The sequence below is a fragment of the Argentina silus genome (assembly GCF_951799395.1).
Source record: "Argentina silus genome assembly, chromosome: 20".
In the NCBI taxonomy this organism is placed as follows: Eukaryota; Metazoa; Chordata; class Actinopteri; order Argentiniformes; family Argentinidae; genus Argentina; species Argentina silus.
In genome coordinates this window covers 3,391,383-3,416,382 of record NC_139674.1, presented here as the reverse complement: position 1 = coordinate 3,416,382, position 25,000 = coordinate 3,391,383, and the positions used below count along the sequence as shown (strand labels likewise).

Sequence of the window (25,000 nt, the reverse complement as noted above, 5' to 3'; positions counted from 1 at the left end):
CCCTCCCTCTCCCTCTCCCTCTCCTTCTCCCTCTCCCTCTCCCTCCCCCCCCCCCCTTTCTCTCTTTCTCTCTCTCTCTCTCCCTCTCTATCTGTCTGATGTAGGGATGACTCGGGTCAGAAGCCCAGTGTGTCATCGGGGACAGCTAAAGCAGGACACGCAGATCTGGACGGCTCTCTCTTCCACAGGAACGGCACCAAGGGAGACGGTAGGAATAACATAAACTCTTCTCCTGGGAATGTCCCACAGTACTTCACCTGTCCATTCTGTCAGAGACTAGCCAAACACTTGTAAGGAACTACATATTCGTGTAGCGGAGATGATTTGGAATCACACGCTCGTGAAGAGGTAGCCCTGCCTGAGGATGTAGCCCTGGTACCACGAGGACATCCTCTTGGTATAACGGTTTACGTCTGTGGTGTCTATGCGAGACATCCCTGGTTCAAACCCCTGCTGGTTACGTTTAGTGACGTACGGGTTCGGGGACGTTAGGAGCTCAGTCCATGGAATAATAAACTGATTCCATGGAAAAGGAGTGCTAAGTGGCAGCTTTCATTAAATGATGTTAATTGCTGATGTGTGAACTGAGAGCTGAAGTGGCTGTGCTGAGTGTGTGTGTGTGTGTGCGTGTGGGGGGGCTAGTTTGACGTTGTGTGTGACATGTATGTGTGTGTGTGTCTCTCTTAGACTCCGACTCAGACAGCGAGCTCTCAGTGGACGAGCACAGCTCCTCCTACGCCTCGTCACATTCCTCCGACAGCGAAGACGACGACATCGACATCAAGCCCAAGTGGAACAACGAGAGGCAGCCTCTTCACAGCACACCGAAAGGTACAAACTAACCTATCCACAACCTAAAACTAACCTATCCCCGACCTAAAACTAACTCTATCCACAACCTGAAACTAACCCTATCCACAACCTAAAACTAACCTATCCACAACCTAAAACTAACCCTATCCACAACCTAAAACTAACCTATCCACAACCTAAAACTAACCTATCCCCAACCTAAAACTAACCCTGTCCACAACCTAAAACTAACCTATCCACAACCTAAGACTAACCTATCCCCGACCTAAGACTAACCTTATCCCCAACCTAAAACTAACCTATCCCTAACCTAAAACTAACCTATCCCCAACCTAAAACTAACCCTATCCACAACCTAAAACTAACCTATCCACAACCTAAGACTAACCTATCCCCGACCTAAGACTAACCTTATCCCCAACCTAAAACTAACCTATCCCCAACATAAGACTAACCTATCCCCAACCTAAAACTAACCTATCCCTAACCTAAGACTAACCTAAAACTAACCTATCCCCAACCTAAAACTAACCTGTCCCCAACCTAAAACTAACCTATCCCCAACCTAAAACTAACCTATCCCCATCCCTATCACAGACTCCTCCATTCCCAACTCAAAATGTACCTCTCCCTTCCCCAAAACTGACTGGCTTATGTTTCTTCTGGTCCTATAGTGGATGCAGTGTCCAATCATGTGAAGCCTTACTGGCCCAAGACAGCCACGACAGCCAGTGACAGCGAGGACCCTGGCGCGGGGGAGAAGCTGAGGGTGGAGACCAAGGTGAACGTGGAGCTTCACCAGGAGAACAAGCTCAACCATGTTGGAGAGACCCCCCAGGACAGAGAGACCCCCACCAAGGAGACCCTGGCCCAACCACCCCCCAGCCAACCCAACAGCAACAGCAATCACCATCCGGAGCAGAGGAAGGGTGAGAGAAGAGGACAGCATACACACTGTTATATTCATTCATTAAAGGGATAGATAGATTATATTCATTCATTAAAGGGATAGAAAGATAGATTGTCTGAGGTGTTGTTGGGTCTTCCAGTTAGTTCCCCAATAGGATTTTAAAAAACGGTCTGCATAAACCGTGAATTTCCTAGAAGTCAAAAATAAGGAAATAAGGTAAAACAAAACAAACAAAAAATTGAATTCATACATTCATTCATTTATGGATGTAAAAGCACTTGGAAAAGTTTCTTGAGATATTTTCCCATATTTAAAGATTCCTTACAGAGAGGCAATTACTTTGGCTGCAACAACAATGACAACATGACTTCACACCACAACATACCACAAATGACACATACACACAGAGACATATCCTACCATGTCAATAAAGTAGCAGAACAAATGAATGCCCTAAAGGTCTTCCACCCCCCCCCCCCCCCACCCCACCTCTCCCTCCACCCACCCCACCCCCAGGTATCCTAAAGAACAAGATCAGCTACCCCCCCCCTCTGACCGACAAGAACATGAAGAACCGTCTGAGGGAGAAGCTGAGTGACTACAACCCCCCCACCATCTCCTCCTCCCTCAACACCCCCGCCCCCCTCACCATCCCCTCCAAGACCCCCTCCGTGTCCTCCAACGACGGCGTCCGCCCCGTCTCCGTGGGCAACAGCGCCATCATCAAGCCCCCCCTGCAGCGACCGCCCATAGCGCCCCGCCCCGATCAGCTGCAGCAGCAGAACGGGGGCCTGGCCATGAGCCTGAAGGCGGGCACCGTCAACGGCGGCAACGAATCGGACTCAGAGTGAGTGGTGGCGCCGTCGTCGTTGTGACGATGTCATACTTGTCGTGCCTGTGTGTGTATGTTGCATGACACCTTAACAGAACACGTTTCGAACACTTCTGGTCCTGGAAAGCCTCGGTGGGTCCAGGTGGCTGTTCCCAGCCTAGTGCTGACACGCCTGATATTGAAATCGAATCAACTGATCTCCAGAAATGTTGATCAGCGGAATCAGGTCGTGTCCGTGCTGGGCTGGGATTAAAAGGCTGCAGTAACGAGGCTCTCCAGGACCAGAAGTGAGGACCGCTGCTTTAGAGTGAAGGGAGTTGAGGTTGTACGTTATGACTGCGTTTAACTGGCTTGAATAATATGCATCCGTTGACCATGGAGTCCGCTGATGATGACACGCATGATGAGTCAGTTAAGAAGGACAGGGTTTAGCAGGTCAGGCATGTCTTGGTTAACAGAGCATGTTCAGATGATTGAAGTGAATGTTCTCACCATCAAACACAGATGCTGCATGAGGTTGGACACTGTCTCATGGTGTTTGCCTGAGTCCCTGCACTCATCTAACCCTGCATGTCTCCTCTCCCTCCTTCCCTCCCTCCTTCCCTCCTTCCCTCCTTCCCTCCCTCCCTCCCTCTCTCCCTCGTACAGCGGCAGTAATGAAACCTCAATCTGACCCAGCAGGAAAACCAGGAACAACACTGTGGCCTTGTGAGAAGGGGGGGAGATAGACCTCTCTCTCACACAAGAGAGGGAAAGAGAAGAGAGGAAAGAAAAGAGGAGAGGGGAGGAGAGGGGGATGCCCCTGTGTGATGGAGGGAGGACCACAGGACCCCCAAGGCCCTGACCTCTCACCCCCACCCCCCCTCCCTCCCTCCTCAGCTGCAATAGAGGGCAGTGTAACTGCAGACAAATGCCTGCCGCTGGACTAAAGACAGACAAACTAAAGAAAAGGACTAAACTAAAGACAAGAAAAGGGAATGTGTCAGACGAAACCAAGAGACGGGGGTCCGTCAGGACATTATGGAACCCTCTGTGCCAAACCACTAGAGGGAGCGGAGAAAAGACTCCATCTCCCAGAACGCACTGTGAGCCCAGAATGAGTGACTTTTTCCCTGGTTAAATCAGAGGCTCGAGCCGCAGCACAGACACAGATACGGATGCATGACCACTGTGTGTGAATACGGCTCATCCAAGCTGGCACAGTCAGAGGAAGAGGACTACAAATACCATGGAGCTCTTTGGAGTTCTGTAGGAAATGGTTTCCAGTTCTGAGGACTGAGGCCTCTCGCAGACACAAAGCTGTATCGGTGAGGCCCTCAAAAGACACTCTAGTCCCTGCATAGAGCTCTGACCAAAAGAAGTGCACTATACAGGGAATAGGGCGCTTTTGAGACACCCTACGTAGTATGCTGAGTCCAGTGCTCACTCAGAGTCTCCCCAAGTGCCCCGTTCCTCGATTCTGTTTTTCAGAGAGGAACTCGAGCCTTTCTCTCCAAATGCTGTTAGAGTGTAATTAATTTGTAGATATTTCTAAAAAAAATAAAAAATGGTTATATTTTGTATTTCAACGGTGTCAAGGATGAGAGACATAAAAGTACATATTTGTAAATTTGAAAAGCAATTGCTTTTGTAAAAAAAAGAAACAAAAAAAAAAAAGAATCCTAGAAATTCTGATTGTGGAGAAATCACGTGCTGTGTCTTGTTTGACTGATCAACTGTGGCTCGGATATTAAACCTGTGCCTTTGATCCAATGTGCCGACAATAAAGGCTGTATCCCACACACACACACACACACACACACACACAAAGAGACACACACACACACACACACACACACACACACACACACACACACACACACAAACCTCCAGAGGTCTCATAGCACAGCAGGAGCATGGAAAAACACACCCAACTGCGTATGTCTCTAATATTGTCATAACTTACAATGTCCATACACTACGTTCAGGGGAGGCTGGTGAAGGTAGGAATCGGAGGCTCAACATTACAATGAGCCCGTCCTCCTGTTTCTACCTCCATCGACGCCCCCTGACGACATTACAACCTATCTAATCCATCCAGAGTGGCTCAATGGGGTGTAGAATGTGTGAATAGACAGGGAATTTCCCCTCAGATCCTCACTATTCAAGCACTATGGACGCTAAGCCCTCCTTAATCTCAGTGTCAATATACTTGTGTGCAGCTGCAATTCAGTCCCATGTATTCTGGTTACCAAAGTAGTTAGAGTGTAACTGCATGCTGTCGGGCAACTTAATGTACAGTGTACCACACACACACACACACACACACACACACACACACACACACACACACACACCTAATGCCTATACAGTCCCATACCCTCTTCCCAGTGTTCTACTCTCTTTCATGTGATCAGCGCTGTTCACAATGTTCTTTTTGTATGATCAGAGACACTGGAATTGTTTTTGTAACATATGTATATTTATTTTTTATGGTTTTAAAAGACACTGGAAAAAATGATTGTGATTGTAAAATTAAAGATGACACATGGAATTTTTAAACGCCTCCTCTTTATTATGAATAATAATAAACAGAATGATAATAATAATACATCAAACTTATATAGCACTTAAGATCCAAAAAGACGTTTTACCAAAATAAGTCAATGGCACAGAACGTCAACCATGAACGTCAACCATGAACGTCAACCATGAACGTGAACCATGAACATCAACCATGAACGTCAACCATGAACATCAACCATGAACGTCAACCATGAACGTCAACCATGAACGTGAACCATGAACATCAACCATGAACGTGAACCATGAACGTGAACCATGAACGTCAACCATGAACGTCAACCATGAACATCAACCATGAATATCAACCATGAACGTCAACCATGAACGTGTGAGGAAAAGGTCGAAGAAAAAACGATGGCGTCTAGGAGGGAGATAGACAGAGTTAATGTCTAAAGGACAGAGGAGAAAAAGAATGAATGAACGAGAAAACGGTTGCCGTCCACAAAAATGGTGTTCTCCATACAAGGTAAGAGTGAGAGTACACTGTACTATGGTATGTTACCCTGGTATTTCCCTGTCCAGCCCAGTGCCTGGTACGGTATGAGGGCTAGGGTGACAGTCTGACTACCTGTCTGTCTGTTTGACTCCCTGTCTGTCTGTCTGTCTGACTCCCTGTATGTCTGTCTGTCTGTCTGACTCCCTGTATGTCTGTCTGTCTGACTCCCTGTCTGTCTGATTCCTTGTCTGTCTGTCTGATTCCTTGTCTGTCTGACTCCCTGTCTGTCTATCTGACTCCCTGTCTGTCTGTCTGACTCTCTGTCTGTCTGACTCCCTGTCTGTCTGTCTGATTCCTTGTCTGTTTGTCTGTCTGACTGACTCCCTGCTTTTCTGAATAGCTGTTTGTCTGTCTGACTCCCTATCTCCCTGTCTATCTGTCTGTCTGACTCTCTGTCAGTCTGTCTGATTCCTTGTCTGTCTGTCTGTCTGTCTGTCTGGCTCCCTGTCTGTCTGTTTCCCTGTGTGTCTGTCTGATTCCCTGTCTGTCTGTCTGATTCCCTGTCTGTCTGTCTGACTAGCTGTCTGACTAGCTGTCTGTCTATCCTGATCCTGCTGTGGGGTCTAGACTGAGACAGTGAGACAGACAGAGTGGGTATGGTCTCTGTGTGTGTGTGTGTGTGTGTGTGTGTGTGTGTGTGTGTGTGTGTGTGTGTGTGTGTGTGTGTGTGAGTGAGGTCCAGCCCAGAGTTAATCCCTATGGAACAATGGTGCCTACTGGCCCTGCTGTGAGGCGACCTCCCTGATCCAGCTGGGGACTGGAGCACCAGACCACTGCACATACCAGGAGGGTCACACGTAAAACGGAGGCACTTAAGACACACTATCCCACTCCACATACACACAAAAACACATACACACACACACACACACACTGCCGTTTCCCAACCTTCCCACCCCACACACCACCTCTCCCCAATTATGCCACTCCACACACACACACACACACACACACACGCGTACACACACACACATACACACACACACATGCACACAAACACACACACACACACTGCCGTTTCCCAACCTTCCCACCCCACACACCGCCTCTCCCTAATTATGCCACTCCACACACACAGATACACTCACACACACACACACACACACACACACACACACACACACACACACTTTCTCTCGGTACCAGGCATACTGTACAGCCTGAGAGAGAGGGACGATCAAAAGCTTTCACACACGTATTCATTATCAAGATGACGGGGGGGGGGGCAACGGAGGGGAAACAGACAGATTGTTTTGTGAGGGCATTACAAGGTCAAGGGAACGTGAAATAATACACTAAGTGCTGGAAGATGTCCGTATGACACAAAATAGAAGTCTTATCTCGTTCACAGAGAAATGTTGCCGTGCGCAGTCAGGACCAGTGACCTCTGTCTTCTAACGGGTGGAGATGTTAACGGGTGGAGATGACACTCAGCAGAATGCTTTCAAGTGAAGCCACGCGCTGTCAACGTTTGACGTCCCCCACTAACCTCATCCACATTATATAGCCCACTTTAAAAGCAGGGCAGCTTTTCCGCCCCCTCACACCCGCATGCCAAGGTTCTGTAAGCCTCTCAGACTTTATTGAGTTTCAGTCAGCACGAGGAGGAATTCCTCCTTACCATCCCCAGATTAGGCCCGGACTCATGCATACTTACCGCGGTACTTCAAAGGCCGAATGAAAAATTAGCGGTCGAGGTGGAGCATGTCCGTGTTGTTGGAGACGGCTGTGGTCCAGGTCGTGTTGAGGGGTTGGGCTATGCCTGTGACACGGGTAGTGTCAGGTGGTTAAGCTGTCAAGAAAACTCAACATGGGGTGTGCCCGGTCTGGGACCAGACCGGTCTATCCCAGACCAGCCCAGACAAGGCCGGTTCATCCCAGGCCAGACCTGCCTATACCAGATCAGATCAGCCTATCCCAGACAAGGCCGGTCCATCCCAGGCCAGACAAGCCTATCCCAGACCAGCCCAGACAAGGCCAGTCCATCCCAGGCCAGACAAGCCTATCCCAGACCAGACCAGCCTATCCCAAACACACAAACACACACACACACACACACACACACACACACACACACACACACAGCATGCTGGGAAACCCACAAGGAAATGTCCCTGCTACAGTATACAAATTATAGTCTGACTAAGTTTAATAAGGCTAATGTTGAAGTCGTTTGTCATTTCATAATCCCTGGCGTAACATGTGCAATACTAATCCAGTGGGAGGGTTTTTTGTTGTAAACTGTGCATTCACATATTTTTTTTCAATAGCAGAAACTCCCCATTGAGGTGCTGTAGTAACGTTTGTGTCTCACTATAGATGAAGAATCATCATACAGTGTGTCATCACCATTGGCGTTGTTGTCAGTCTTGGGGACACATTACTCAGTGAAGCAGGAGAGGCTGGTGGAGGTAGAAATCGGAGGACAGGGCTCATCGTAAATGCATGGAATGGAATGAGGAACGGTTTCACACACACACACACACACACACACACACACACACACAAACCCCCCTGCATGCCTGACCAGTGTGAAAGCAGAGGCTCTAAACATTTCAATAGCATCATTTAAAGATGCCTTAGCTAGACTAACGGTTTTGCAGTTCGTGTCATGTCTCATTAAGAGTAGAAAACAAATATCAATAGAAACGCATACCCTCTCTTCCTCTTCTTGTGTGTGTTTGTGCCAACAACAAAAACATCTTGACATTAATATGGTACATTGTGGATGCGCCTGTACGCTTTTTTTTCACACGTGTTTGAAACCATTCATCATTCCATTCCATGCATTTACAATGAGCCGCGTCCTCCGATTTCTACCTCCGCCAGCCTCATCTGCAGAGAAGGTTGACCCTCTCCTCACTCCTCTCCTACCGCTGTCACCAGACATCTCCAAGTCTCTCAGGCATGCTCTCACTTCAATAATTCAGGCCGCTGTCAGCCAGCGTTGGTACTACTCGTGTACTGAGCACAACAGAAACTCTGACAGGTAATAGACTTGATCCTAGTGATCAAAACTATCCTTGAGCGCCATCTACTGGTGTTATCACTGAACTGTGGTCGTAGAAATGTACTGCATAATCAAAGTGATACGAAGACACGGGGGGGGACATTCAAGCGAACGTAGACATGCAATATATATCTCTAGTTCTAACTGCATTTCTCAATACAGGTATATGCTTTATTTGTCTTCACTATACCTAACTATGTTCTTTAAGTCATAAATGTGCGAGGCATTCTGATTTCACATATTTATAGTGCAATAATGGTTCCTCCTCTATATTAGCCTACTTATACAAACCTCCCGGGGGGGTTGGGATGTCATAGCAACACATCTCTACAGAGCTTCACCGTGTCATATATCAAGCTAGACAAGGGGCCAGGGCTAATGGGGGGGAAAGACCCTGATGGAATCCCACTTAGTGGAAACAAGGAAACTACTTTTCAATTATTTAATATCGGAGCATTATCTATTGAATTTAATTGAAATCTAATTGACTCTGGTGACCCTGGTCTAATATGTCTGTTTACATCATTAAGCAGAGCGCACACTGGCACATACACACACACACACACGCACACACGCGCACGCGCGCACACACACACACACACACACACACACACACACACACACACACTGGCATGTATACACACACACACACACACACACAGGCATGTACACACACACACACACACACACATACTGGCACATACACACACACACACACACACACACAGGCACGTACTGGACGCACACACACACACACACACACTCACACACTCACACACACAAACAGACACAGACACACACAACCTCCTCCATAGCTGATCTATAATTAACTCGGAGTGTGAGGATGGTTGCGTAAGAAAATGTTGTGCAGTGCTCTAGAAAATGCTGGTTTGGGATTAAGGGGTTTCTTATTAATGACTATGCCCTGTGGGGAAGGAGGATTTAGGCCCAGCAGAGCAGCATAGCTCTGATCAGGGGCATCTGTAGAGAATCACAGACTAGAAGAGATTTGCTTGTGTTAGGCCGGAAACACAGGGAAGGGAATCCCTTCTAAAACCCTGCTTCTACAATCACTGAGTGCTCTCACGTGTATAAGGAGATTTATTTAGGATAACGATTTGCTTCGTCATTCATGATACAGTATTGCGCTGCTTAAAATGAAACTGTATTAGTTAAAGCTATATATCTTGATAATTGGATTAGAAAAAAAACCGGTTCTCAGTCCATTTACGTAATTCACATACAAGTACAAGTCTTTAAGCGGATAGCCAAGGTGATATAAACTTTAGATCAGGATAATCCCTAATCTGCTGTAGTGTAGACTAATACTGCATGACTTAACATCATGAGGTAGAGTTGTGTTGCACCAAAAGGAGTTTGCTCGTCATAAATCTGAAATGTCAAAGAGATGCTTCAGGTTGTTTTATGGGTTCATGTTTATTGACAGCATCACCTAGTGGTGAATCCTCACACGCACACACACACACACACACACACACACACACACACACACACACACACACACACACACACACACACACACACACACACACACACACACACACGCACACACACACACACACAGCAAACAGGTGGCAAGGGAACACTTTTTTATGCAATTTTTCACCCTGTCCCTGTCCAAAGTGAAACATTAGCCCCGTAATAAACACATTGTAGTTCTGAAAGGATTAGATAGGTATAAGACAGGGGAAGCTGATGGAGGTAGAAATCGGAGGACGGGCTCATTGTCATACATGGAATGGAATAAGGAATGGCATCAAACACATGTGGTATCAAACATGTGTGTTTGATACCATTCCTCATTCCATCCCATGCATTACAATGACTCCGTCTTCCAATGTCTACCTCCACCAGCCTTCCCTGGTGTATGGAATACAGTGGCTCCTCCCTAGTCTTCTACGTACTGGGTATAGGCATCTCAGTCATACTCAATTGAGAGATGAGATTCTGGGTTGAAAGGTGACTTCTTTGACTATCTATGAGGGTAAGGGTCAGGGTTGATATTGGACTGAGCAACTCACTTGCTATCTCAAACCAGTTTCACATGCTGTAATATGTTACGAGTCTCAGGAGTGTGATCATTGGCCTGGTCTTACAAAATACAGACAATGTGTATCCATGATTTCATCCATTGATCTACTGATGAGTAATCCCGTCATGACGAGTAAAGGGGTCAAAGTTCACTTGATTGAGCCAGTCCCTGTAGAGTTTAGGTGTCAAAGGTCATTGACCAGGGATGACTAACAGCTGGAGCTTCAGGTGGTGGTATCTACCAACAAGGATAATCTGCTGCTGTGGAAAGCAGGCCATATGAATGGAAAATATGTTTATGACTTTAACAATCGCTTTGCTGCATAAGGACAACTTGCTCATAAAGCCTACTGTATTGGAATTCATTACCGTTTGAAATTGCTTTCTAGGCTAAATGATAGAAATTTGGATTTTCTTCTCACTCAAATAGGAGGAAAACATGCAAGGGTTCGTATTTCAAAACACCCAGCCTGTGATGTTCGACTTGAGAATTGTTAAGCATTCATTTATGGTCCTATGAGACAATTCTTGTGAAAAAGAAATGTGCAAGTCAGATTTCCAAGATGTGTGTATGTCTTTTCTAATAAATGAATGGACCAAGTGAATGGTCGGAATGCATCTGACTGGTCAGACAGGTTTTCGTGGAGGAGTCTTAAAAACAAAGCAATCTGTGATGGAACGGGAAGCGTTCGTGGTCTTGTTGACACTGTAACTACAGCATCATTTGCGGCCCCTTTAAGAAAGGAGTCGCTGACATTGACGAGATTTCCTGGTCTGGCTTGTGTGTGAGCTATGAAATCAACAAGAGAGAAGCTGCAAACGGTGCTAGCGGAGACAGGCTATTCTCTCTAGGAGGGGGTACTGGCATTTCTACAAAAAACAATCAAGGCAGCGGGGGATAAATCGTTGCTCTGGTCCACAATAGAGGGGATTGCGATGGAACGGCTCAGTGAACAGCTTGTAGCGCAAGGGGCAGAGGACCGTTAGATATTCTCGCCAGTTTGCGGACAGCAGGTGTACGAAGGGATTTAATCAAAGGCAATCTCTGTGTTAATGAAACTTTGCTACGATTTACGTGCTGGGTAAGGAACTTTACGATTGTTAGACGTGTCGGTGGTGAAATTGAAGCTTTTGACGGCAAAATAAACGTCAGATCGCTTAGTTGTGTCATGCATTACGTGGATTATGACTCTTTTCAATGGAGCTGTGTCGTATGTTGATTTGTGATACAGTATAACAATTTTCTCGCTGAATGTCTTGATAGGGCAACAAGTAAGGCATTGAAAACTCGATACCATATGTCTATAATTTGCTCCATTAATCGGCGCAGCTTCAAGAATGAATCGCTCGAAGGCAACATTTATACTAGTTACACAGTCACAGCCAACACCTACTGTTGCTCCCGCTTTGTTACAAAGTCGCACATCGTCTTGGTTTCTCTCTAGCACTGTATGACCACTGTTATATTATGTTCCAAACACACGTCGTATTATTTATTCACTGTGTTCATAAACTGAAAGTTGTCTGCAAATAGGGAGGCTAGAGGAATCCGCATGTCACCATACCGTCATGTGTGGTATTAGGATATGAGCAGTGTGAATAATAATAATAATACTAGGCTATGTCTGGAACTGACGGGGCTACATTATCGCATGTTTTAGCTGTTGAGCTGTTTGTTTGTTATTGTTTTATGTGTTTATTGCGAAGCTGATGACAGCTCGCAACGCTTGTCCGCCCCCCTCACCGTCCGTCGCTGGTGTGATGATGACGAGTCCATTACTTGAATGGTGAATAAAAGAGGGTCAGGTCAGGGCTGACCTACACTTGTATAGACTAAGTAATCAGACTTAAATTCGGGACCACATCAAGCATATTAGTCTTCCTGTTATTATATTATGCAACTGTCATAGTCAATATAGTGAGTCTATTCTGTTTTACTTGGGCAGCGGTCTTGATAATGAATACGCATACACACAAGAAATTAATTTAACAGCGATCTAAGTTTGATGTCCCTCTCTCTGATCTGATGTAAGGCGTCCATCAGAGCAGATGTAATCTTGGACCGCGTTAAGTGAGACTCGCAGATCAATTGTGGTTTCAGAAACATGAAAGGAGAGAAGACCATGTATGCTTTTAGAAGTCCACATACAATTTTAAGCACTCTGGTTATGGTTGTGTGAATGACTGACTGCTGTGCTGGGTGGCTGGGTGATTGATTTTCAGATGAAACCAGTGGGGAGAAGTGTGAATGTGTCTCTACAGGTGGGTGTGAGCTGGTGTGAATGTCTGTCACCGGCATTCGGGTCTTTCTCGAGAAACACTAACCGTATCAGGTAAACCATGTCATTAGACACACCGGATGTAGGTGGGAAAGACTAGTCTTTCAGGTGCAGGTATTTGGGGCCTCTCGGTTTCACCTGACGTTTGTAATGTAGGCCTAAGTTTCTGTTTCCCCCTGGTCTAAGTGTTACTAACTTCAACCAATCCATGACTTTCCGTCCAGGGCTGGGGAATGTTGATCTGGGTCAGTGCTCTATCAGAGTCATTGAGGAGTGTAGTGTGTGTTGGAGTGGAGCCAAGCCTCTCTCTCTCTCTCTCTCTCTCGCCCCAGTTGAACACCAGTACATTCTCTCTCTCTCTCTCTCTCCCCCTTTCTCGCCCCAGTTGTACACTACAACAGTACATTGTGTGTGTGTGTGTGTGTGTCTCTCTCTCTCAGGCCCCAGCATGTGTACAGCTGATTGAGATCAGAGGTGGGGATCTCATTGAAGTGAGACGCTGCGCTCATGGCTACCATGGTGATGCCTCTAGTAGAGTATGTACAGACGTGTTGTCACGGGTGCAGTGTGTGTCCATGGCCCTGAATATTTATGACTAAAGTGTGTGTGTGTGTGTGTGTGTGTGCGTATTGGGCAGGAATATTGGGATTTTGGGCAGGAATTCCAAAGGACTGAAAAGGGCCCCCCTGTCTCTGACCAATAAGAATGTTGAATATAAGTCCTCCTCTTAAAGTCTGTCATCTAATAAGCTCCAGGCTGTTATTCTCGCAATGCCTACTTGTATTCATCCTACTCCTGTAAGACACACACACACACACACACACACACACACACACACAGGTCTGTTGGTGGGGTCATTAGCAGCGTAGGGGGGGGGCATACTACTGACATTGAGGTGGAGGTAGGCTACAGCAGGAGGCTTGTAAGGACACAGATGAGGGCACAGAGCTTAACACACCGTGTGTGTGTGTGTGTGTGTGTGTGCGCGTGCTGCTGTACAGGAGGTCATTAGAACCATGCAGATGCTCTCTCAATGGTGGGTTTCTGTTTGCTAGAGCTTCAATGGAGTGTGAACGAGGGCTTTCAGGTAGGCGAGGTGTGTGTGTGTGTGTGTGTGTGTGTGTGTGTAGCTGCGCATTAGTGTCTGTGTGTGGGCGAGGGTGTTTACAGATGAAGTTGTTGATGGCTCCCTCTGCCCACACTGAGAGAGACGGAAAGAGAGAGAAAGAGATGGAAAGGGTGTTATGATCAGGCCTTGAGTTGAACAACTCTGTCCGTCTCTTAATGGATCACACATGTGAGCCCCCCCCCCCCCCCCCCCCCATCCTACTGTCCCTTTGATCCTGCTCACTTTACAGTGACTTACAACATGTAAGATTTCTCTCTGAATCTTATACTGTATCTACAGTACCAGTCAAAAGTTTGGACACACCTTCTCATTCAATTTAAAAAAAAAAAAAAAAAAATATTTAAAATTATTTTCTACATTGTAGATTAATAATGAAGACATCAGAACTACGAAGGGACACATATGGAATTATGTGGTAAACAAAAAAGTGTTAAACAAACCAGAATATGTTTTATATTTTAGATTCTTCAAAGTAGCCACCTTTTGCTTGGCAAGTTTGTGTCCAAACTTTTGACTGGTACTGTACAACAGTTACATTTCTCTAAAGTAAGTGAATCATCTATACATCAGTCACCATAAGCAAACATCTATGCTAGGACTAGGAGCTATTGGCAGTCACAATGCTAGAAAAAGGAAGGAGGATTATTATTATTATAAAAAATATATATTAACAGTAGAGGAACTGTACAGAAGTGAAGATAGGAGTCCATAGAAAGCTGTAGAAGCTAAAGAGGAGAGCTGTTATCAGGCCAGATCTGTTTTCTAGGGGAGGAGTGTGTGAACTAGGCTAGCATGTACCCATCTAGATTCAGCTGGCCTTTTCCACCCCTATTTAGTGTGTGTGTGTGTGTGTGTGTGTGTGTGTGTGTGTGTGTGTGTGTGTGTGTGTGTGTGTGTGTCTGTGTACGCATAAAGGCCATGTGGGCCTGCGGGTGGCTCCTTGTGTCGATGACCCTGAGGAGCAAGGAGAGCCGTGTAATCTGAGGATTACCATGAGGAGAATTGCACTTAATCCCTCCACTAATGTCAAATCATATCATGGCAGGCTGGTCCAAAACACCACAACAATGAGTCAAGTGGCCACTCTCTCGTTGGTTTGGCACTGATCTGGAAACGCAAGCTCTCGAAAATAACGATGGAAAATGACCCAGAGAGAACAGTAGCCACTTGTGTTGTGATAGACAAATCTAGCCTTTAGGTCAAATGCATTGATATAGTTGTTGGTGAAGTGGGGTGCTTCTGTTGGTTGGTTTGTTCTGGAAGGGTGAAGTAGCATCACTTGTCTGCGCTCATAGTGAAATTAAGATTGTTTTGTGACTGTTTCTACATTCATGGATAGAAGTACAGTGATCCTTCAGTGCGTCATCAATGCCATAGGGGAAGGTCTTCTGACGGTGTGCTTTTAAAGTTGTGCTGGGATTGGCTCATCATTTTATCATCAACTTTGATGATTCCCTCCACAGCTGTGTGTGTGTGTGTGTGTATGTGTTAGAGTTTCAATTTCCTCTACAGTCGATGAGTCAATCGCAGATACATCACTCTCTCTTTCTCTCTCTCTCTCTCTCTCTCTGTCATTAGCCTGAGTCACACAGACGCTAAACACCATCATTAATGTTTGTAGTCTCCCATTTGTGTCACACAGCCTCTCAGTGGGCGGAAATGAACCCTTCTATTGAGTTACCCTCCGCCAAATCCTGGATGCGCGTGAACAACCTGTATTTCTGCTTATCTGATCGAATCCTCTGACCTGGCCCCGTTTGCCCCCCCCCCCCTGCAGGGTTGCCGTACGCCATGTTAAGGTAAAACCGAAGCGAGGGGTGTTGACCATGCTAAAGCGCTTGGACAAGATCAGGTTCAGAGGTCAGAAGCGAGATGACTTTCTGGATCTAGCCGAGTCTCCCAACGGCTCAGACAACGAATGTAGCAACGACACGCCTCTGAAGCCCCGGCCTTCGCTCAGAGACACGGAGGAGCTGCAAGACCCCGTAAGTCAATTATTGTGTGTGTGTGTGTGTGTGTGTGTGTGTGTGTGTGTGTCTGTGTGTGTCACTCCTCACTCTTCTTGATCAGTTACGTTTTTCAAAGATTTACTGTGCGTATTCCCTGTTTGATGTTCCGCCACAAAGCCTTGACTGACACACACACACACACACACACTTCTGTGTTGTTTAATTCTCCCACATCATGTTCTGCTGAGAGAAGAGTTTTGACCTCAGGTTGACTTTCACATCACTTTTACAACACACACACACACACACACACACACACACACACACACACGTGCATCTGTGTTGTTTTATTGTCATATGCATTCTGCTGAGACCTGTGACCTTATGTTGACTTTTACATGAAAAACAAAGGGAGAGATTGTGTTTAATGTTCATCCGGGCTTTGCTTCCCGTGCTGGTGTAATGACGCTGACTACACGTCCTTAGAGAGACAGATAGAGGCTTTATGTCTGAGGCTGAACAGCGTGGGGCCTTTATGTATACTGCTCCTATTTACTCTGCTCACATTACTGTTGATGTGACTCTGGGGGAGAGATGAAGGGATGGGGATATGGAGGGAGGGAGGGATAGAGGGAGGGAGGGAGGGAGGGATGGGGAGATGAAGGGGTTAAGCAGAGAAGCCTCCTACTGTGTTCAGTGTGCCAACGCCTTCTCTGAAGATGCCCTGAGACAGACGTGTGTGTGTGTACGAGTACACACACACACACACACACACACACACACACACACATTCAGATGCCATGGTTTCTCAGTCTCTCATCCCTGTTTGCCATATTAAGATTTCATTAGAAGTGATCATATCTGACTGTTTTGTAATTATCTTGTCTCAAGGGGATGCGAAGCCGAGCTGTAATCTTGTTGTTCGTCAAGCCCTGTGTACTTTGAACGGTAGCTTGCTGCCCACATAGAAACAGTCCATTAGTCTCCTCACACGTCCTGTTTCCTCTGCTGATCCTCTGGTTTGTTATGCAAACCAGTCCTCCTGAGTGTGTGTGTGTGTGTTTATGTGTGTGTGTGTGTGTGTGTGTGTTTTAGTATGCTTGTGTGCGTGCCTCCACGAGAGTTTGTCGAAGGCCGCCCGCCTCCCCTGTTCCAGTCGAGGTGTGGGTAGCTGCTTAGTGAGAGGTCACAGTGGGGGAGGCCTAAGGAAAAACACACACACACCACACGCACACGCACACACACACACACACTCTCTCCCCACGCTGTGTTCTCTATCTCAGAGCACCAGTGGAGGGAGGCAGGAACAATCAGAGAACGGGCAAAACTGGAACTGGAGGACACTTCACTCAACCTGAATTCACAATACAGAGCCAAACTGAGCTAAAGTGTGCCGAACTGTACTGGGAGAGCCTGTTAGTTACTGAAACAGTGATGGAAAGGACAATGTGAAAGGAAATGATCTGAATTAGCGCGGAATGGTTTGGGTCGGTGTAAAGCCCACTACAGTCTGGTCCCCAATTATTAATCCCCACAGCAGACTGAAACTAGGCCCACTGGTTATTATAATAATGCTTACTGGGACCAGTGCCAGACAGACTGGGTCATCTCCAGACCTCCCGGTGCTGCTTCAGTTCAGACTGCCATTGGTTCATGTTTAACATTTCATGTTCAAGGTCGAGCATGTTGTTTTGCGTGTTGCTGTCCTCTTCGGCCACCGAAAGTTTCGAAACGTAAACATGCTATGTTGTCTAATTGCGGAAAATGTGTGCGTGTATTTGTAAACAAGCGAATCGTCAGATAGGTACGTAAAGACCCGGGGCTGAACCTCGACACCAGTTGTTAGAATGCGCTTTGGTTGGACCACAACACTGGTCTTCACTGAGCTGTTCTTGATCATGTGATCTCATTCCTTGATCGCTTCTTTTGCTCTAGTTTAAAGCTCATATGTACATGCTGAACCTTTTTAATGTGCAGTGTTTTAAAGTTAATCTTCAAGTTGACTCAACAAGTAATACTATCTACAGTACAGTTCACGTTATCTGTTAAAAGTTGCGTCACATGACCTGTTGGTCCAGAGAACCTCCTGAAGGAATATTGCTTCATAGAATCTTGGATTCTTGGATTCTTGGATGACAGGCTCATGTTTATGTTCAACTAAAGGCGATTTTCCGCCATAGATTTAAGACCTATTTCTTCAGGCTACATTGTGACTGTCCCTCCTAAAGACCTCTTTACCCCCCTCTACCCCTCTGTATAGTTCCTCTATTGTTAATAACAAATAAATCAATTTAAAAAAAGCCTTGTGACTGCCAGTGGCACCCTACCATAGATGTTTGCTTATGATAACTGATGCATAGATGATTCACTTACTTTAGACAAATGTACTGTAAGACGCTTTGGTTAATGTATAGTTAACGCTTTGCGTCTGCTAAATGTGAAAAATGTAAATGTAAATGATCTTTGAGTCAGTGTGAGACTTGGAACAGGAAAGCCAGACACATGACAGGGGGCGGTTGTGGTGGTTATGTGGTAGAGAATTGAGTCTGCAGAGGCATCGTTGCAACAGTTGCAGACCTGGTTTGAAACACGCATTTGAAATGGTTTCCCATTCTTTAGCGTTTGCTTGAGTCTACCTCGAGTGCTACTTTTGGGACTATTCCATTGGTTCCATTGGTTCCATTGCTCCAGGCAAGCTTAATCAAGCGCAGATAAGTATGTGTGAAATTATTTCCAAGGCTATTTGAACCCAGGCCAGAGTAGTTGCAGTGAAGAGGCCCTCTGTTCTCATGTCCGCTCAATCAACATTTGACTATAAGTTCTGTAAACAGAGGTTGTGGGGGCAACGGTACAGTCACATGTCATACACAGTATTGTCCTCATCTCTGAGCTTTATTCTGGGACCCCCACTGCTCCCTCAGACTGTGGGTGTGTGTGTGTGTGTGTGTGTGTTCGTGAGTGCGGGAGAGATGTTAAGGGGGGTTTCTGACAATGCTTTTAACCAGCAGCCTGCTGGAGGGGGCGACACCTATATAAAAGCACGAATGAGTCATACTTAGGAAACCGAGAATAAACCCAGCTCTCTCTCACTGTACACACACACACACACACACACACACACAAACACAAAGTCTTTCAGGCTCCTCACTATTTATATTTCTTATTGATTTCCCTGCAGTATAATAAGAGCCTGTATTGTGTGTGTGTGTGTGTGTGTGTGATTTGACAGAACATTCAATTATCTACAAATGTTGTGTCTTGTGGAACAATGATCAGGGCCTTTCGATGCAAGTGTATGTGTGTGTGTGTGTGTGTGTGTGGGTGTTTAAACAGTTTCTGATGTGGATGGCTCAGAGCAGGGGCTTCGTAACCAAGAACAGGAGGCAGCTACTCCTGTTAGAGAACACTCCTTAGTCCTTGGAGAAATCGCTGATCTGATATGACTTGATGGCTGAAAGCAATGCGATGACAAGCTCGCTTAGACCAATTCAATCATGTTCGATCGGGCGTGACTTCAAGGAAGGAAGGAAGGGAGGGAGGAAGGGAGGAAGGAAGGGAGGGAGGAAGGAAGGGAACAGGACCCCCAAGCCTCAGGCTGTAGAGATTCCAAGATGCTGCCTCTCACATGACGTGACCTGATCACATGACGTGGGTCTTGGCCTCATCCACTGCTGCCTCTTTCTGATTCAGAGGAGACCCCACCCAGTCTGAGCTCAGCTCTCCCTTCAATTGCTCAATCCCTTCTCTCTCTCTCTCTCTCTCTCTCTCTCTCTCTGTCTCTCACCTCCTCTCTCTCATGCTGTCTATTTATCCCACCTCCCTCCTCTCTCGCCTCCCTCTCTCCTTGATTTGCCCCCTCTTTCTCAGCTCTCCCACCACATCCATCTCTCCCTCCCTCCTTCTGTCATCTGTCTGTCTCTCTCTCTCTCTCTCTCTCTCTCTCTCTCTCTCTCGCTGACACACTTACAGAGAAGAGACACTCGTTCGCTCTGTTTGAAGTCTTCTGCTCCTCTCTCCATCTTTTCTTTTCTCCTCACCCCCACCCGCATGTTGCTAAGCTCTGGCTGCCCCTCAAAACATCTTTCCCTCCCTCCCTCCCTCCCTCTCTCTCTCTCTCTTTCGCTCTCTCTCTCAGACAGCATGTATCTCATTGGCTTGACAGGCAGCACAATAGATTAAGACAGTGCTGTGTGTGTGTGTGTGTGTGTGTGTGTGTGTGTGTGTGTGTGTGTGCGCGCCAGGCTGGTTGCTGCAGGGAGAAGCTGCTGCAGTGTGTGTGTGTGTGTGTGTGTGTGTGTGTGTGTCAGTCAGTAGCAGCGGGAGTCTCTTAAAGTGGCACCCTCCTCCCTTCTGCCGTTACCGCTGAACCTGCATTGGCTCACAGTAGCAGTGCACTGCAGCTCCTCCTCTCCTCCTCTCTCTCGCTCTATCGTTTCTTTCCCTCTCACACTCCATCCCTCCTCCTCTCTCCTCCTTTTGTTCTCTCTTTCTCATCCTCCCTCTCTCTCTCTCTCGTGTGTGTGTGTGTGTGTGTGAGGGAGTGTGTCTCATTTTTCTCACACACACTCCCTCCTCTCTCTCTCTCTTTCATACTCTCCTTCTCTCTTTATCCATCCGCTAGTCCTGTCTTTCTTACTCACACACACACACACACACACACACACACACACACACACACTCTTACCTGCATGGTACAGTATGGAGCAAGCGTGGCCATGGACTAAAGCCCTGAGTCAGGGTGGTTGAGTCATCATCCATTGTTGTTTAGATTAGAGGACAGTAGGGATTCCTTCGCTTCAAAACGGGAGGGAAACGCAGCGCCAGAGTGAGTCATGTCTCTGTCCATTCCTCCGTGTGTGTGTCGGTGTGTGTGTGTCAGTGTCGGTGTGTGTGTCGGTGTCGGTGTGTGTATCTGTGTCGGTGTAATTTTTATACATATTTTCATGTGCGATTCTTCTGTCATGAAAATATGTATTTTTTTGTGTTTGTGTGTCATTTGCACACATGTTTTAATGTGTGATTCTCCTGTGTGTGTGTGTGTGTGTGTGTGTGTCTCTCTCTCTCTTCAGGCAGGTTCGGGGCCTCTCGCCATGGCTGCCGCCATCCAGGATTTCCAGCGGAGTGAGTTGGACCGGCTGAACGAGGTGAAAGGTCACCTGGAAATTGCCTTACTGGAGAAACACTTCTTACGTGAGTAAACAAAATATTAGCTCTGTTGTTGTTGTTGTTGATCCCTCCATCAATACAGTGTGTGCTACTGCACACAGATGAGCTTGGCATTAGGAAGGTAGAGAAGGGGAGGGGGAGAGGAATGGAGGGAGGGAGGGAGCGGGTAGTGATGGAGACAGTGGGTTTAGAGAATGATGGAGTGATTGAGATGGAAAGGAAGGAAGGAATGAATGAATGGAGGGAGAGAGAAAGAGAGAGAGGGGGAAGTTGTAAAATATGAATTGAGATTCTCCGCAGCCTGAGGCAAAGCTGAGTGAATTGTGCTGACTCCCCGGTCTCTGACACACACACACACACACACATACACACACGCATGCATACATACATACATACATACATACATACATACATACTAGAGTGTTCCCTCTGGTCTTTTGGGCTGTCCTGGTCCATTAACCCTCTTCTGCTCTCCAGCGAGGGGGAACACGCTGTTCTGTACTATGGTGTTGTACGTGGAGAGTGTGTGTGTGCGCTGTGTGTGTGCGCTTGCGTGTGTGTGTGCATGCGTGTGCATATAGCGGCCTGTATAGTCTGTTAGCTGTTGTTCCATTCACACGCCTGCCAGTGTCTCTCTCCACCTCAGGGACTGAGCACACACACTGCTGAGGCTAAAGCTAAAGCTAGGGCTGCTATTGTAAACAGACAGAGCTAAAGCTAGGGCTGCTATTGTACACAGACAGAGCTAAAGCTAAAGCTAGGGCTGCTATTGTAAACAGACAGAGCTAAAGCTAAAGCTAGGGCTGCTATTGTAAACAGACAGAGCTAAAGCTAGGGCTGCTATTGTAAACAGACAGAGCTAAAGCTAAAGCTAGGGCTGCTATTGTAAACAGACAGAGCTAAAGCTAAAGCTAGGGCTGCTATTGTAAACAGACAGAGCTGAAGCTAAAGCTAGGGCTGCTATTGTGCTACTGCAATGAGGTTGCTACAGTAGCAGGGCGTATCTGCATAAGCACTGTTGGTGTAATCTCTCTGTCATTCTCTGTCTCTGGCTAAGTTTGTCTCTCTCTCTCTCTCTCTCTCTCTCTCTCTCTCCCCTGAGAGTGTAATTAGCTGTGGTTCATCTAATCTCACAGAGAGCCATTGTGCAGAGTCGGATACACTTGATGAGATGCTTTAGAGCCTAAGTACCCAGACAGAGCTGGATTCCAGCAGTTTGGCTCACTTGGACACCGCCATTGGGTTTTTGAGACAGGTGTCTTCAGCATTTGGAACGTTTCCCTCTGGAGTCAAGTGACATTCAAGTTTGATTTCTGACTTGTTGGTATTGAGTAGGAAAGTTGTTCCTAAGCTGGCCCTTTAGCAGGGTTTTTTCTCTGTCAAACAGTCTCTCCCCCTCCCTCCCTCCCTCCCTCCCTCTATCTCTAGCCAGTGTAATTGGAGTTGTGGGAGCACTGGAGCATGACAATCCATTAGCACCGAATGGAACTCTGTTCTGTGCAGTTCTTTCCTCTCCTCTCTGTTCTGCTCCCTCTGCTCTCCGTCCTGTTCTGCTCCCTCTGCTCTCCGTCCTGTTCAGTTCTGTTCAGTTTGTTCAGTGTGTTGAGAGGCTCCCATTCAAGCTCCTCTCCTCTCACCTCCCCCACCTCCTCCCTCCTCACCCCTGTCAGCGCTATACTCACCCCCTCACCACCTCCTCCCCTTTCCTGCCTACACTGTTCACACACACACACACACACACACACACACACACACTGTCTGCCACTGTGCGTCAACCGGCCCCCCAGCTGTTTCAACTCGTTGTCTGGATAATCTGCGTCATATTAAATTTAGACCAACAACCACTCCTCTCTGTACTATTTGTGCCTTCATGTTTATATATCTGTTTTTATTGTTGTTGTAAACTCACGTTGTCTGTTCATCCTGGTTTTTTTTTCCCTCCATAATAGCGTACAATACATGTTTACAGTGCAGACTGTGTGTGTATATGTGTGTGTGTGTGTGTGTGTATATATGTGCGTGTGTGTGTGAACAGTGTAGGTTAGGCAGGATGAGGACAACAGACGGACACAATCAGACACAATCTTCCCATTCATATCGAGTGAATAGATGGTTTGATAACAGTGTACTGTTAGGCTGTCCTTAGCCATTGTCCTACCGTATGTTTGGTCACGTGACGCCAGGGAGGTTCAACCGTTCGTTCTCGGACGTCTCGGCCATTTCTTTGACAATCAAGTGTAAAGCGATTAACTAATTGGAGGGACAAAGAGGTTGATTGTTCTAGATGATCGTGTTAGGCCTGCTCAGAGGGGGGGGGTACCGCAGCTCCGTCTTTAAGACGTAAGGGTCACCACAGTGCATTCAGCTAACGCATGGCTGCTTAGCATGTTGCGGTCGTGTTTACAAGGCGCAGCGCGACAGAAGATATTGGAACGCGGTGGAGTCGGCCATTTTGTTTTCACCCATCGCCCCGATAGTACACTGAGCGCTTCTCTGTCTTGTCAGTCGATCCTGAGAATATCTTGGCCCTCGAGTTCTTGACACACTCAAGGCTCCAGTTTTAGAACCGTGGTCATCCGCTTGGCACCAATACAGGCGGGGCAGTACATGGTGGGCTCGGTGGGCTTGTCAAGGGGAGTTGCCAATTCAAACATCCTGTAGAATATGAAAAGAAAACACTCAATAATAGATGACGGGTCAAACATAAGACATGCATTCATTCCCAATGATTACTTCTAACAGTTATGGACATGATCGAACAAACTCAACAACAAGTGGTCACATGACCAACTAACACAAGTTAACATTCCGTGATATCTGACTCCTAAAAGATATGTCACGATTAATAACGATTGATCCCTGTGTGACAGACTATCGATCATATCGGATCCTAGATTCCATTAAGAATACCCCAAATGCTATTTTTTTTACCATGCCCTCAAGTTAAGATAAATCGGATTAAAGGACAAGGTGGGAGATACATTACAATCGCAAAGGAATTGACAAATGGTGAGGGTGCGACTTCTTCTTCAGGATGTCCGCCAGGCTCATTCAACTGTAAATAGTTCTACACATTGAAATCAAGGCTGGCGTCACCAAAATCCATCTCCAATCCTATGTTCTTTCCACGTTCACTAATTACCAATTGGCGCAAATAGACACTTATTTGATGGTAAGGGGCAGCAGTTGTCGCCTGTCGGGAGATAATCCCTCATGCTACCAGTGTGCTACTGTAAGCTTGTTGAGTACTTAGACTATGATATCACTGACACTTCAGCACGTGGTTACATTCGTTGCTTACATTACAACTGATAGTGTGGTCATTTTTATTTGTCAAAAGTGATCATGGAACTTGAAATAATAATAACTTCAAATTATGAAAGTGAAATGCTCATTGGCGAGGACAATGGACATCTTCATGTCATATTCAATTATCCCCACCTACTCTCTCTCTCTCTCTCTCTCTGCTTCCTAAAATAGCTGTGTGTGTGTGTGTGTGTGTGTGTGTTGATCCGGCCCTCTCCCTGGCATCTGCTATAGTTGGCAGCCAGTAGCTAAAAAAATAGCAAGGGCTATTTTGAGGGCAGTTAATCGGTTAATATGTAACCATGTCATTTAATGCCAACAGATGAAACCAAACACACACACACACTCAGCCACCACAACATGCCTACAGCGTGTTCACAAACACAAACACACACTCAGCCATGACAACATGCCTACAGCCTGTGCAGAAATACACACACACACACACACACACATACATACTCAGCCATGACAACATGCCTACAGTGTGTCC

At 46.5% G+C, this 25,000-nt stretch overlaps 2 protein-coding genes across 2 annotated transcripts in view; both read left to right on the top strand.

Annotated features, from left to right (window-relative positions):
• The window catches only part of celsr1a (cadherin EGF LAG seven-pass G-type receptor 1a), a 92,484-nt gene extending 87,405 nt beyond the window's left edge, over positions 1 to 5,079 (top strand). The window contains exons 32-36 of the mRNA XM_083692240.1: positions 105 to 208; positions 688 to 831; positions 1,488 to 1,742; positions 2,240 to 2,570; positions 3,204 to 5,079. Of these exons, the coding sequence (XP_083548366.1) occupies positions 105 to 208; positions 688 to 831; positions 1,488 to 1,742; positions 2,240 to 2,570; positions 3,204 to 3,228 (859 nt within the window). The 3' untranslated portion in view covers positions 3,229 to 5,079. The remainder of the gene's footprint in view (positions 1 to 104; positions 209 to 687; positions 832 to 1,487; positions 1,743 to 2,239; positions 2,571 to 3,203) is intronic.
• A 6,399-nt stretch (positions 5,080 to 11,478) lies between these two features.
• The window catches only part of gramd4a (GRAM domain containing 4a), a 39,319-nt gene continuing 25,797 nt past the window's right edge, over positions 11,479 to 25,000 (top strand). Inside the window, exons 1-3 of the mRNA XM_083691689.1 lie at positions 11,479 to 11,760; positions 15,864 to 16,071; positions 21,105 to 21,225. Of these exons, the coding sequence (XP_083547815.1) occupies positions 11,732 to 11,760; positions 15,864 to 16,071; positions 21,105 to 21,225 (358 nt within the window). The 5' untranslated portion in view covers positions 11,479 to 11,731. The remainder of the gene's footprint in view (positions 11,761 to 15,863; positions 16,072 to 21,104; positions 21,226 to 25,000) is intronic.